Source organism: Ipomoea triloba, chromosome 6 (assembly GCF_003576645.1).
Source record: "Ipomoea triloba cultivar NCNSP0323 chromosome 6, ASM357664v1".
Lineage (NCBI taxonomy): Eukaryota > Viridiplantae > Streptophyta > Magnoliopsida > Solanales > Convolvulaceae > Ipomoea > Ipomoea triloba.
In genome coordinates, this window is record NC_044921.1 from 15335569 (window position 1) to 15350192 (window position 14624).

A 14624-nucleotide genomic window follows, 5' to 3' on the forward strand; every position below is an offset into this window, starting at 1 on the left:
TATCCCCCCCCCCCCCCCCCTCCCCTCCCCTCTCAAAAAGGCTAGGGTGCCAGTTAGACCCCTTGTGTCCCTTGACTGGGGAATCGACCCTCACAAAACTTACCAACTTGTGCCTTGTTGGTCGAGGCGTTCTGGCAGATATAGGAAACGTTTACTTCTGGACTCGGTCATTTCAATGTATTATGTTACGAATGCGTGGAGAAATTAGGGGGTAATTTAGGTAGATTTTAAGAACGCGTACTTTTCGTAGAGATACCCACGGACCCCATCAATGATGGTTTTATAGGACTAGTCCAATCATAAACCAGATAAAAATATACAAAATATGGGGTAGAAAAATAACAATAATATTGATCGGGTCATAGGCTGAAAAGGATGTTGAAAAAAATGGCATAAATGACATTTTAAGTGGCCATTTTGTGATATAAATATATGTGGGGTCCACTTCCGATTTGGGTCGGGTCAACATGGATTCGGGTTCTACGTAGTTAAACGAAGAGATCGATATATTATACGCTCAAAATAGATAATGGGTGAATGAGAAATCGGTTCTCAAAGTAGACTCATTTGAGATGGATTTTGGGTGGGAAAAGCTTTGAGTAAGCTTTGCCCCACATTGGTTGAGAATGAAGATTTGCCCCACTATATATACAAGGGTCATTTTATGACTAGTTAACTTGTATAGCATAGAGGCTCTCTTTCGTGCATAGAAAGTTTTTCACCTCGAAACTCGGCTCATCCTTCCCACGTTCTCGTTTTAAGGAGAGAGGTAACGCGACTCGTGCTTATAACCTACCCGAAAGTTCATCCACCTTCGTCCCCGGTTTATTCTAAACTTTTGTAGGTTATTTTTTCCTGGTTTATTTTCCTTGTGGATTTTTCCATTTTCTCTATTTTCTTGTGATTCTCGAGAATTATTTATAACAAAGGCTACATACAACGGCCTAATAAATAAATAAATAAAAATAATAAAGCTCAAATAATGGGTATGCCTAATGTTATACTCAATAGGAATCGAACATGGATCAATGGGATGAAAGTATGGACAAAACACCACTAAGCTATGAGAGATACTGTGAGTTAAGGGATGATGTCCAAAGTGGAGACATAAGACCCATTTTATAGGGTCTTGACCATCTTTACTGGTTGCAAGTGTGTGGTCTTGATTTCTCCCCCTTCTTAGCTATATATGTGCCTCATCTTCACCCCCCGCTACTTGCCACATCGCCATTTCTCATTGCCAATGAGTATGACCTATTGCCTCTTTGTTGTATAAAACGTGAAGTAGCCCAACTAGGCATTGTACGTGTAACCATATTGGCGTTTTTATATACAATAGCGTTCTGGCGTTTTTATATACAATAGCGTTTGTAGTTATATACTCCGTACTATAGACACATATTGTAGCTACTTTTATTTATATATTTATTTATTTTGTTCAAACAAAAAATGTATTTTATTGTTAAAAAAAAACATATATTATGAATCTATGGTTACATTATGAATCTATAGTTATATATTATAAAATATAGATGCCTATTCTATTTTGTGTGTGTGGCCAAGGACCTTGTAGTCCAGTGGCATGGCAATACTGATTCTTGTGCAATAGGTTGAGAAAGTAATTATGAACAGATACTGCATTGTAATAGAGTCAGTAGTATTCAAAAAAAAAAAACTTTTGTGTGTGTGTGTCAAACTTTTACCACATACGCGCAAAGTGTCTGTATTTTAATATAGACTTTACATGTCTGTGTTTTTTTTTTTTTTTTAAATTACAGAAGCGTAAAATTGTTTTAAAAGAATTATATAATTGCCATCATGTGATTTTAGATGCCTTTACACATCGTTAAAAAAAACACTAATTATTTGTGCACGCATATCATACACTAAGGATGCCTATTGTCAATTCTTTTTTGGGTCAATTCTCTATCGTGGTCGTGGAAGATCCAATTCTTTTTTTCTTTTATTTACTTGTTTTATATAGTAATGCAAATGATTTCTTTATTTGTGCACGCATATCATACATACTTTTTTTTTTATTCTTTTATAATTGAGAGGTGTTTCTTTATGTAAAATATTGCAAATTATTATTATTATTTGAAACATACATTCATGATTCTTTACAATGTAGTATCTGTTCTATACTTTCTCAAATTTTTTCAGTCTAAAGAATTAATGTATCCATCATTGGGGTTCGATCATGTCATGTGACCACCCATTTGGAAATGTAAAATGGGCGTAAATTATTATTTATTTCTTAATAAATTTAATAATAACTTTTGTTCAAGTTTTTTTTTTTAATTTCTTTTGATTAGTGTATATTATAATTGGTAAATATTGTTAGTGTACAAAGTTATACACTTTGAACTACCTGTTTATTGGCTTAATTATTAGTCAAAAACATAAGTTTTGTTATTAGGTAGTTTGGTCCGTCATCTTGGTAAAAGGCAGATTTTCTCACATACTCTGGAGCATTGCCAGCGAGTAGTCCAGTGGACGGATTTATTCTAATCAGAATTCAACCATCATGATCCTCATTTTACTCAGATCTAATCTTATGACTGATCCTTATTTGGAGTGGTTTTCAGCTACAAACTTTAAGGGAAGGTTGGTTAATGGCTTGGCTATAAATATAGCTCTATCACTTGGGATTCATTACACCAATTATCATTCTAAATCCCACTTCCATTATTCTTTCGAATCAAACTCTATAAGTGGATTTCATACAGGTTTTTCTACAGTTCTTCACGTGTTCTTATTCTGGTTGCTTGAAGATTCAGCCGTGTTGGTAAATCGTGATGTTCTGCACAGTGTCAGCTCCAAGATGAGGAAGGCTTAGCTAGGAGTTTTCTTTTGTAACCATTAGTATAGGATGGTTGTTGTTAGACTCCTTGTAACCCTTGTGATCATCTAGTGGATTGGGCTGACGTGAAGTGCCCCGCAGATGTAGGAGTGGAGCTCCGAACTACGTGATCAATTCTGGTGTCTGGTTCCTGTTTTATTGCTTTATTTTTTCTTGTTGTTTATTTATCTGTTTTTATAATTTAATTCTTTCAGATAAATAATCTCTTTAATATAAAGTTGGAACCTTTAGCTAAATTGTACATTCAAGACCCACAATACAATTTCAAATATGTAAATGGATACTCCATAGTAAAATGCATTTCGTTTAATATAGCATTTAATAAATAGGTAACTCATTTTAGTGAGTAATGTATTTTAGGTAATTAATTTGGTAAATGCAGTGGAAGATCCAGAATCTCACTGTTGAGAGTTATTCGAAGTGGACGATCGATCGCCTTCGGGGTACTGGGAGTTTGCAAAGCATTCCCAACAATTATATAGCATGATGTCTCGGTTTGAATTCAAAGTTCGTCAATATTGGTTATGGTCATGTTTTTAGAGAACAAAACTCATCAATTGCAGATAGGCTCGCTAAACAAGCGCTCTCTCAACCTATGGGTCTTAATACGTTGGATGAAGCTCTGAGTGGGCTGAGGGTTATGGTTCAGGAGGAACAGATGGGTGCCAAGTTTTATTGGGCGGATCTTCACCCGGATGTACGTGAGTGATAGTTCTTAGTGTTTCTGGGTCTCCCCCTCTCTTTTGATAAAAAAAAAATAGGTAATTAATTTCGTATTTAATATTTAACGGCATAAAGAAAATTTGATCAAAAAGATTAAAGTACCCTATTTTTAACCTAATGCAAACCTTTACAAGCATTATAAAAAGGGACATTATTTAAAAGTTTAACTTGTATTGACACTTATAAATTTTAAAAAAAAAAAAGCTAAGTTATTCTGTTTTATTATTATTAGAGTTAATTACCAAAATGATCCCTTGATTATAACAAAATTATCAATTTGTATTTGACTATTTTGCCTAATTAAGTCTTAACCAATTTGGTCATCCGTACGGATGTTTGACGATTAAACAAACAGATGACTAAATTGGTTAAAATTTATAAAATTAATGTACTTAAGTAGGCAAAAAGATAATCAATGATCAAATTAGTAATTTCACTATAGTCAATGAATCATATCAATAATTAATTATTATTATTATTAATATTATTACTACTACTAAAGTATTAGTACACATTTTTTTTAAGTACTACTGACTCAACTTATTTTAGAATTTAAACTTGTAGACTCCAATGTGAAAGAGTCACAAAAATTTTATTGAGCTACAAACTACATGAAGTTGAATAATCCAAACTGTAGAATATACTCCGTCAAAGATTTATTTAAAAAATCCGCGCATCCAATTATCCATTGAAGTTTATGCGTTATAGTCAACCTGGTAGGTCAAGCCATCAACCACTACTAAATCCAACTTATTTACTAACGCGGTCTTCGTGACCATCCAGATTCTTTCAGCAAGAATAATTCAAAATCCTTTATCGAAGACATTAAATTCTATTTCAATATTGAATTTTTTTAACTCTATTTTCAGACATTATATATATATTTTTTTTTATAAACAAACACTGCTTAAGAGTTTGTCTTTCTTATTTCTTCAGTCAAATCACTCTGTTGATTGCTTCTTCTGCAATAAAATATGTTAAAATTAAAAACGATATATTCTTTAGTTTAATTTCTATCCCAAATTATAAGTCCAATTTACTATTTATTAATTAAACTAACTATTTTTTTTCTTTCCATACTCCATATTTGTTTAAAATTTTCTTATCTTTTAAATTTAACCTTTTTTGTATTTAACAAAAATTAATTTAATTTTTAAATATATAAATATTATTTACTAGTACTAACCCATCTGTTAAAGGAGAAGAGGAAAGAGATCACAAGCTATTGAACTAATACCTATGCAGAGCAATGCTTATACCGTGGGCCATGGTTAATGTACTAAGTTGAATCCTTAATATATGCGTTCATTTATAGTATATTATGTGTTCATTTTCATTTGCAATATACTCGTCTCATATTTGTGTAATATGTAATCTAAAATGTAAATTAATATCTCTAATAAGTAGATTTCCTCTATTGTCAATTATTCTTTTATTATGTTAAAACTCCTTTCAATACCTTAGACAATTTAATGAAATTTTGGGAATTGAGTGTTGTACTTGAATCTAGTTGCTAAAACAAATGTGATAATTGGTAGAATTTGATTTTGACAATTCTAACGTTGACAAGATAATAATTTATTTTTAGTCATCAAATTTTATTAATTTGGGGCAAAATTTATAATCAATGAGTAAATTTAGAATTGTAATCATGGTTGAAAATACCCTTGAAATTGTTAATTAGGAATTACATTTTAAATGAAATAACTATCAAATTAGCCATCTAAGTCCATTGAATAATGCAATTAGACCTTATAATTGAAAAAAAAAAAAAACAATGAGGTTTCATAAACTAGCAAAATAGTGTAATTAGACTCTAATATTACATATTCAACACAATATTACTAATGTGATGCTAATTTAACTAACACGTGATGTCCTAATACTCTCTCTCTCTCTCTCACACACACACACACACACACAAAATTTTCTTTTTAAAATTTTTAATATTTATTTTTGTAAAAATAGACACCAATTGCTATTGATAGGCTACAGTTGTTTCCATTGACGGACAAGACAACCATGACTATCTAGATTTGCACTTCAAAGATATTCAAACCTAGACAGATGAAGGCTACCAAGCCACCTTCGTCCGTTTGAGAATGAAGGAGACCATGATTGTTTTCATCAAATGAGATCCAGATCTAAATAATCATATTGTTTGTTGCCGAACAATCATTTTATTAATTTAAAAATAAAAAATCGTATATGTAAAATCCATGTAAACTTAGTTTCACATCAATGATATGCATATGCCAAATAAATAACAACCTAGATCGCTCATAAATGATTGACTCAAACAAAAAATATTGATAAAATTTTTTTTATAAAAAAGTTAAATTTAGATTGCGAAAATTACATTTTCGGTCCTCCAGTTGTACCAATAGTACAAACTTAGTTCTTGAGTTATATGCGTGATCATCTTTAACCTTTAAGTTTTGCATGAAATGACGATTTTAGTTTCTCGAGTACTATTTATACTACCAATTTGTCACTTAATAAAGTGATTGATTTGATATTTCAAGAACTAAAATTGCTACTCTATGTATAATTTAAAGGTTAAAGATGATCACGTATATAACTCGGTAATTAAATTTGTACCACGAATATAACTCTTGGGTTGAGTTACCCATATTAACTATACTTGTGAACTTGTAGGGCTGTAAAACGCGACTGGTTGGAATGCGCGTAAATCATAGCTTGCGCCGTGGGACATTGACTCATGACATATGCGTATACCAACAACCATGCCATCATCATCACTATGCATCTATACTCCTACTATATTAACCATATTCCCAAATTAATGACGAGTAGTAAAAGAATCATATCATATCACCCTTTTTTTTTAAAGAAAAGACCAGACAGGAAAGAGAACCCATCCATTTGAAAACTTCCATTTTCCAAGCTGAAATCACAAGCACAAGCACAAAGCTGCAACGTTTTGAGATCCCATTTCTTGGTTTTGAGGTAAGCTGCTGCAAAACCCACTCTTTTCTTGGTCGTATTTTTGTGATTGCAAGTGATTAGGGTCCGGGAAGTTTCTGCCTTTTGTGTTCGCGGGTCTGCTAACTACTCTGCTTAAAGTCTAGGGTTTGTGCATTTTGCATTTTTATTTTGTTTTTTTTTTTCTTTACCAGTTCCAAATTTCGATTTGGTTTTGATCTTGGATGAGTGATTAATTTGATAGAGGGATGAACTTTTATGTGCTTTAAAGAAATTTGTTTTGACTGTGCTTGACTTATGTGTGGTGTGATACTGGATCTAAAGAGACTTCACACTACAAATTTTCTTTTGTTCATGCTTAGTCATCTGCTAAAATCATCTTGATTTGCTGAAATGCATTTGAGAGTTTTGTTAAATTTGGAATATGTTCTATGGGTTTTGCTTACAATGTCATGCTCAGGAACTTATTCTTCAAAAACTGAGAACTTGTCTGGTTTATGGAGAAGTAATTAATGTTTTGCATCAAATCTTTGATTTTCTCCATTTTCAATTCCTTTGCTCTTGGTATATGTATATCCCTCATGGAAAATTCCTTGTTGTCTTGAACTTTGATTTGGCTTTGTGCATTGCAGTTGTGTGGTTTATGAGTTGAAAGTGTTATGGAAGACACATTGGGACAGCTAAAGATAACGGTTGTACGAGGGAAAAAGCTAGTAATCCGTGACTTCAAGAGCAGTGATCCTTATGTCATTCTCAAGCTTGGAAATCAGGTATTTTTGTGCTTCGTTGTTATCCAAATCTCTTTGAGGTGTTTTAAGACAATATCCGGCACATTTTGTGATCTCCTGATTATTTAAAGTTTTAAACCTTGCCTGCTTTGGGCATGTTTGAATATGAGATCTTAATGTAGATTAGGAACTTGAGATTGTCACATCAAATGGAAGATAATTAGCAAATCAGCTAGACATGCTTTTTTTGATGATTCTGTGGAATTTCTAACATTCCAACCACCTGAGAATGGGAGCTGAATGCACCATTCCTCGTTTCCGTTTTCTTTAGATATATGCTAAAAGTGGCTATCTTTTATCTTTAGGCTGATAATATGCACTTCCCCCTGCTTGATTACTTACCTGATTCTGTGCCAAATGACTTCACATTATTGAATGCTAAAATCACGTCTACTTAATGGCAGACTGCAAAGACGAAGGTCATAAACAGCTGCCTAAATCCTGTTTGGAATGAAGACTTCAGTTTCTCTTTATCTGAACCTGCTGGAGTTCTGAAACTGGTTAGTTCTCAACAGTCAAAGCCTTTTCATGCTTATACGTTTAGGAGCTTCATTTTTAATTATTTTTGTCTGTGTTGAACTATCATTTTTAATATACAAACTATCCTACTGCTAATTTCTTCCCATTAATGCTATCTTTTCTCACATATCCCCTATTGTTGCCTGGGTTTATCGACCTGGTATCCTGCTGAATAGCCTCCTGGATTCTCCCATTGAGAATCATTTTTAAAGTATTACCTAAAGTCTTCCGACTGATCAAATCTTCATCCTCATTTCTCTGAATGAAGATAATTAATGAGTGTAATTGTAATGATTCTCTGAAATAGATTACAATTAGGAAAGGTTTTAAGCTTAAGAAAATATGGATTATGTCTTCACAAAGTCAAGGTATGCAAAAACGGGTTTCTGATAGGCCAACACAAAGGTTCCTTCCTTACATTACAAAACATAAACATTGAAGAAACTCAAGAAAGAACGAACATTCTTATTTGAATTTGAAAAGAATATGCTGCTGAAAAATACTTCCCATTTTAGGGGAAAAACACATTTCACTATCAGTATCACCGGGTTCACTTTTCAGTGACTCGCATAAACTTTCACCGAACAATTTGCTTTTTGCAATAGCGAGTTGTATGGAGCACCTATTGGACCACATTTATTACTTATAAAGTGTATTGGAAACAATGTTGTTATCAGTTAGAAATAAATATATGAATGTATATTAAGTCTTACATTTTCTACGAAAGCAATATCATACTGATTGACTCTGTCAAGCTTTCTGTAAATTTATAAATATTTATCCGTTTCATAAAACCTAACATGACAGCATTTATAACAGCAAGTGTTCGATAAGGACCGCTTCAAGGCTGATGATAAAATGGGCCATGCCCATCTTAACCTTCAGCCATTGATGGCCGCTGCGAGATTGAGGCAAATCGTTGGAATTTCTTCTGAAGGGTCAATCTTGAGGAAGGCCATACCCGAAAGCGACAATTGTCTGGCAGCAGATAGCTCGATTCTCTGGGTCAACGGTGAGGTCGTGCAAGATGTTTGGTTGAGGCTCCGCGATGTGGAATCCGGGGAGATAGAGTTGAAAGTCAAGTTAACGAATCTTCCCGTTCCTCCATCAAAGTAGAGTGGAATATCGGAATTTAAGTCGTTCAGGCAAGTTGTAGTATCTCTTGTGCATCTTTCTGTAGTGAAGGAACAATCTGGAGATTAATCTCTCTTTCTCTTTCTCTGTTTATTTTTATTTTTTAATTTTAGTTGAAGCAATGGGTTGCTGTAATGTATTTGTTAGCTATCCTGACCACGAAAAGAATGTTGTGTTGTAACTTGTATAGAGAACATTGGGCATTATGTTACAGCTAAGTTTATCAGTAAACACCTTGAAAATGAATATTCTGCAGCTTCAGTGGAGCTGTGGAACCCTAACTAGAAGAACATATTCCTCTCTGGGTTCCATATCTGAACCAATGCAACAATAGCAACCATTCAGAACAAGTCCCCTACTAACAAAATGGATATATCTTGCCCCAAAAGATTTGAATCTCCAACTCCAAGCGGCCTTACACTCCGATTGACATAGTATTTGGGAGGATGTAAATCAAAGTAACTCAGTGGTTCAGTAGACAAGGTCAAATCCCCACACTGCCATTGCGCATAAGGGATTTGTTTACTAGGCATAATCCCCACACTGCCGTTGCAGAGTTTCGAGCATTGGTCTCTTGTCCTAAATATTGCCTACTGAACGTGAGCTAAGAAATCTCAACCATCTTAGTTGGATAGGTTGATTTGATAACCACAAGATTCTAAGTTTGACTCCTTGACAAAGCTGTCTACTGGTCTTCTTAATTTGAGTTGGTAAGCTATGGGCAACTTAGATTGGTTTATCTCCTTATGGTCTTTTGCTGGGTAGTCACAAGACAAGTTTCATCTAGAGTACACATTCGAATAGCGACGGTTGGTTTTTTCGTAAATAAAAACAATGGATACATCTTTTCTCAAAATGGCTGACCAAGTGATACGAGCATGAGAAATGCTTGCCATGAGATTATTTCTTAGCCATGAAAAATGCAAAATGTTGTTCAAAAGGAAATATAAAAATTATGTAGTCCAAATGATGCTGCCCCAAAAAAAAAAAAAAAACATAGTGCAAAGGCCTTCACATAAGAATTTCAATAGTTATACCATGGACACGGGTCACCTTGCAAGGTAAATCTGTGTCCAAAATATACAATTTACTTATTGAATGTTTACAATTTATATATTGAATGTTCACAATTTAGTATGTATGTAAATTGTGAATATTTAGTATGTAAATTCTGAACATTCTGTATGTAAGTGTATTTAGACCCGAATCCACAAAATAGTTTGTGGAAGAACTTCCCAACAAAATTAATCACCCACAAATTTTGAGTAAACGTTAGGATAGAAAATTTGCCTGAGCCACCAGAGTTGGTACTTTAGTAGTAGTGTTGATTGGCTTGAACTAATACATAGTGACTTTGACTAATTACTTTTTCGGGAGTGAGATAACTTTTGAACTCATCAAGCATATTGATTTTGAACTCCATAACACATACCAATGAAATTGTGTAGGTTCTGAGATATAGTTAAATTTCTTTAACCAATATAACTTAGTCGTTCCCCTTATTCATCATCTCGGGTTCTCTTGGTGCTGAAATAATATCAACATTGGGGTGGGAATAATATCAACCTTGGCGATCTTGGTAAAGAATCACACACTTTACAAAACTAGACTTACGATCGTGGTATCACTAAATATGGATGCATCTCGACGACATAACTAACGATGGTGTTCAAATGTATTTATGGGGGCATTTAGGAAGCCATGTTACATATTGATGGCATGATAATGGTCGTGATTTGGGGGGATATTGCTTTTCTTAATTAAGTGAGAGAGTATAAACCGCCTCTCAATTAAGAAATGAGAAAACTACTGAGCAATTTAACAAATTTCTTGAGCTCTTCAAGAAACTCCATATCAATTTTCATTAATTTTGTTGAAACTTTGGCACATATGTTCAAGTATGCTAAATTTTTGGGAAATATGTGGTAGCAAGTTCGTGCTAAGAAGTTTATCATGTTAGTGTATCCATTAAAATAAATTAATTGATTATTAATTATAAGAAAAAAGTAATATTAATCACAGATAAATTGATTTTTTTTTGAGTGACAAGGAAAATTAGCAACCACTACAAGTGTAATACTTTGGAAAAATGTGATATTTTTTGAAGAAAAATATAATCTTTTAAAATCAAAATATAATATTTAAGATTTGGAGAGTTGCTTATGAAGAAAAATGTAACACTTATGAAAAATTTGATTTGTCTCACAAATAAAGATTCAGGTTGCTAATTCAAAACATTAATCAACTATTACTATATGGATCACCAGCAACTCCTACTTGTGAGTTTGAACTTTTATGTAAAATTAGAGGACCTCAATGTCAAAAAACACAACCAATCCCTAATGACTTCAGCTAACACGGTTAGAACTAAGATAATATATATACCAATACACTTATGAGAAATTCAAGTGGTATCAAAAAAAAAAAAAAAAAAAAAAAAGAAGAAATTCAAAGTGGAGGTATTGTAGTTTTTTACCCCCTCTTGTATTCTTAGTAAAGAAATTGTTGGGCGTTAGCCGAGTTAAACTCCTGCTCGATTCGAGATGTGACGTTGTGATTTACCAAATTCTATAGTTAAACGTGTTTAACTTATAACAATCACAAAATGGGTGACCGGCGCATTGAGATCCAACATTTGGTATCAAAGTCAAGGTCACGGGTTCAAATCCACGACGAGGCGAAAGTCGAGTCCAATCACATATGGGATGTGAGTGTAAGTCCGGCCAGGGGATTGTTGGGCAGCGTCTCAATTCGAGAATTGGCGTTGTGACTTACCATGGAAGGATGTGGTTAAATTATCAATATTTATTTAGTTTACATAAGCTTCTAGGAAAGGTTAACCCAAGCACAGAAGTACCATCATCATTCAAAGAGCAATTCACATTTGTCTAACAAATAACAGTAATGCTCACATGTAGCGTAAAACACTAAAACATATGCATATCAATCTAAACACTAATTTAGAAATCAAAAGAATTGAGAAAATCCAGCATCCATCCTTCTACAATTTGTCATTCCAATAGCCTAACCTACTTCTGAGACAGAAATATAAAGATTCTAAAGCACTTGATGACTGACATAATATTTCACGAGTTCTCAGAAACTTTCCGATCAGCTACAGAAATGTACCTGGCAACATCAGCACAGCATTTAAGCTTGTCTGCTTCCTCATCAGGTATCTCTATGGAGAACTCTTGCTCAAAAGCCATCACGAGTTCAACTCTATCCAAGCTATCAAGGCTCAAGTCCTTCTGGAAATCAGCTCTTTCAGTAACCTGCAAAATGATTGGGATTTGAGAGTTGAGACTTGAAGTTGTAATCAGGACAAATACAGAGTTCGATACCAAAATTATCAAGTTGGTGTGGTCAATTCTGGGACCATGATTCACAAGGTAGAGATTTGAGAATTATCACCAGAATATTCACCTTAGCTGCATCAATCTTGTCAAATTTCTTCACCAGATTAATCACCCGTTCCATTGTCTGGGCATGACCTGTAGCAGTTGAAGCACTGGATGTGCAGAATCGCTGGCTGAGCAGATTCAACAAACTTGGTGTTTCAGGACAAACCATGTCTTTTAAAGAGACTCTAACCCTCACATAACTCAATATAGAGGACCGCAAGCTTTGCATATTGAGCAGTCTGATTCAAGACAAAATAAATTGTGAGGATAAGTTGGATAAAATAATAAGCATTCGATTCATTATGGTTACAAGTTTATAAGTACACAATGGAAAGAGTAACCAGTGGCAATAAAAAAAAAATGCAAGACATTGTTTCTAAAGTTTCAAGTTAAAACTCTAATTATGCTACCAACATTATAAACAAGAATGTTTTATTTGGCCTCGAAAACGGTGACCGAGTAGGTGAAGCATGATTCTCGTACCAACAGGTTGCCAACACCCTTGTTGTCAAGCCCATCGCACAGGGTCTTCCTAGTGCAGTTTACCTCTATGGTATGATTTGTGGGCTATTACACAGGCATATGGTTTACCCATTAGGCCATTACATACTGAGGGTTTCTCTAGTCATCCAAAAAAATGTTTTATTTGAAAAAGAAAAAATCAAGTCAGGAGCAATTTTTTCTAAAACAACAGCTAGTTGCAAACTTGAAAGTGGCTGTAGTTTAAAAAATGCAATTCAAAGTTCAAACACATTCATGATTCATCACCTTTTCCAACTGAAATACTCAAATAAGAGGCTACGCTCAACACAATCTTAAAATAAAAAGCAGGTTCAACCTATCAGTTGAAGATTAACCAGAAGGCAATTATGTTAGCCCCATATTCCCATAAACAAAAGACCCTGATTTGACAGATAATCCAAGTAATTTCCAGAGATAAATAATTACTAAATTACTATATAGACTATAACACACATTAATACTAATACAATGTTCGAAGATTGAAAGTTACGTAGAATGCTTGAAGAAAATAAGGGTAGGGAAAAAGGCATTATAATCAAGAATTCAAAATCAAGTTCCATTTGCTTTTTCCCAGGTTTTGCTTGACCCCTCTATTGTAACATCAGAGAAATCATACAACAAGACAATATCTGAGAATAAGCATCAGAATATTAATGTAAAATGATATTGTGAGAACCTACGAATTGAAGGACATGCGAAGCTAAAAATCGACTAACCTGGTTATGCTAGCGTGTTAAGAAGTAGTAGTATCTGAGGATTCAGCAAAAACCCAGAGAGCTGATTCCTGAATATAAATACAAAAAAAAAAAAAAAAAAAAGGAATCACAGGAGAGAAGTGCAACTGTCCGTACTAGGTACAAACAAGAAAGGAAGCAACCACGCAAGAGCACGAGTTCACCTGTTTTATTCTGATCTTTTAGCCGGATATATGCGGTGTAGCCGCTTGTAGGATAGGTGTTTGCTTTATTTCCCCAGTGAAACGGTGAGGGCAAATTATTGCATGGACCATTGTCCACACAGCTGTGGACAAAAAATGATCAAAAATAAAAAGTATATTATTTTTGTACTGAAGGTACATTATTTTTGTACTGTATGTATATTATTTGATAGTATATATCAAATAATGTACCTTCAGTACAAAAATAATGTACCCTAAAATAATGTACCTACCGTACAAAAATGATGTACCTAAAATAATGTACTTTTTATTTTTGGTCCACACAACTGTGTGGACCATGGTCCATGCAATAATGATTGGTAATATTCTACATGAGTTATTCCAAAAATCCAAAGCCTATAGGGACTAGCCGAAAGCCACTCTCACAGTTCAATCATTATTGTGTGGACTATACTATTAAATAATGTACATTTAATATAAAAATAATGTACATTATTTTTATAGTATAAAAATAATACACATTCAGTACAAAAATAATGTACATTTAGTACATTAAAAATGTATATTTGATTATGATCCACATAGCTGTGTGGACCATAATTTACCGCCCAGCCCGTGGTAGGGCAGACGGGACCAACAAAACCTAGGCCGTTCAAAAGACCCTTTCTTTGGTCCGCCTTGCAAATTCGTTTTAACGCTCTAATTATTATGTTTGATTTGTGCTCTGACTTGAAATTTTTTGGTTAATTATTATAATTATTATGTTTGATTTGTGCTCTGACTTGAAATTTTTTGGTTAATTATTATAAATTTGATTCATTGAAATC

At 33.7% G+C, this 14624-nt stretch overlaps 3 protein-coding genes across 5 annotated transcripts in view; 1 reads left to right on the plus strand and 2 right to left on the minus strand.

Annotated features, from left to right (window-relative positions):
• LOC116022221 (farnesyl pyrophosphate synthase 1-like) overlaps positions 1-14624 on the minus strand; it is a 462332-nt gene that overhangs the window by 74032 nt on the left and 373676 nt on the right. The window lies entirely within an intron of this gene.
• LOC116022229 (protein C2-DOMAIN ABA-RELATED 11) lies at positions 6397-9204 on the plus strand. Its single transcript, XM_031262855.1, has 4 exons — positions 6397-6556; positions 7165-7302; positions 7725-7820; positions 8659-9204. The coding sequence occupies exons 2-4, from the start codon at positions 7192-7194 to the stop codon at positions 8953-8955; spliced, it is 504 nt and encodes a 167-aa protein (XP_031118715.1). The 5' UTR covers positions 6397-6556; positions 7165-7191; the 3' UTR covers positions 8956-9204.
• On the minus strand, positions 11810-13886 carry LOC116022230 (acyl carrier protein 3, mitochondrial). Of its 3 annotated transcripts, none has more exons than XM_031262858.1 (4): positions 13798-13886; positions 13616-13683; positions 12400-12616; positions 11810-12248 (listed from the first exon to the last, which is right to left on the minus strand). In XM_031262858.1, exons 3-4 carry the CDS (start codon positions 12604-12606, stop codon positions 12060-12062), a joined length of 396 nt encoding a protein of 131 aa, XP_031118718.1. In that variant the 5' UTR covers positions 12607-12616; positions 13616-13683; positions 13798-13886; the 3' UTR covers positions 11810-12059. The 3 variants fall into 3 exon arrangements, with proteins under 3 accessions (XP_031118718.1, XP_031118716.1, XP_031118717.1); XM_031262856.1 differs by having other exon boundaries at positions 12388-12616; XM_031262857.1 differs by lacking the exon at positions 13798-13886 and having other exon boundaries at positions 12388-12616; positions 13616-13768.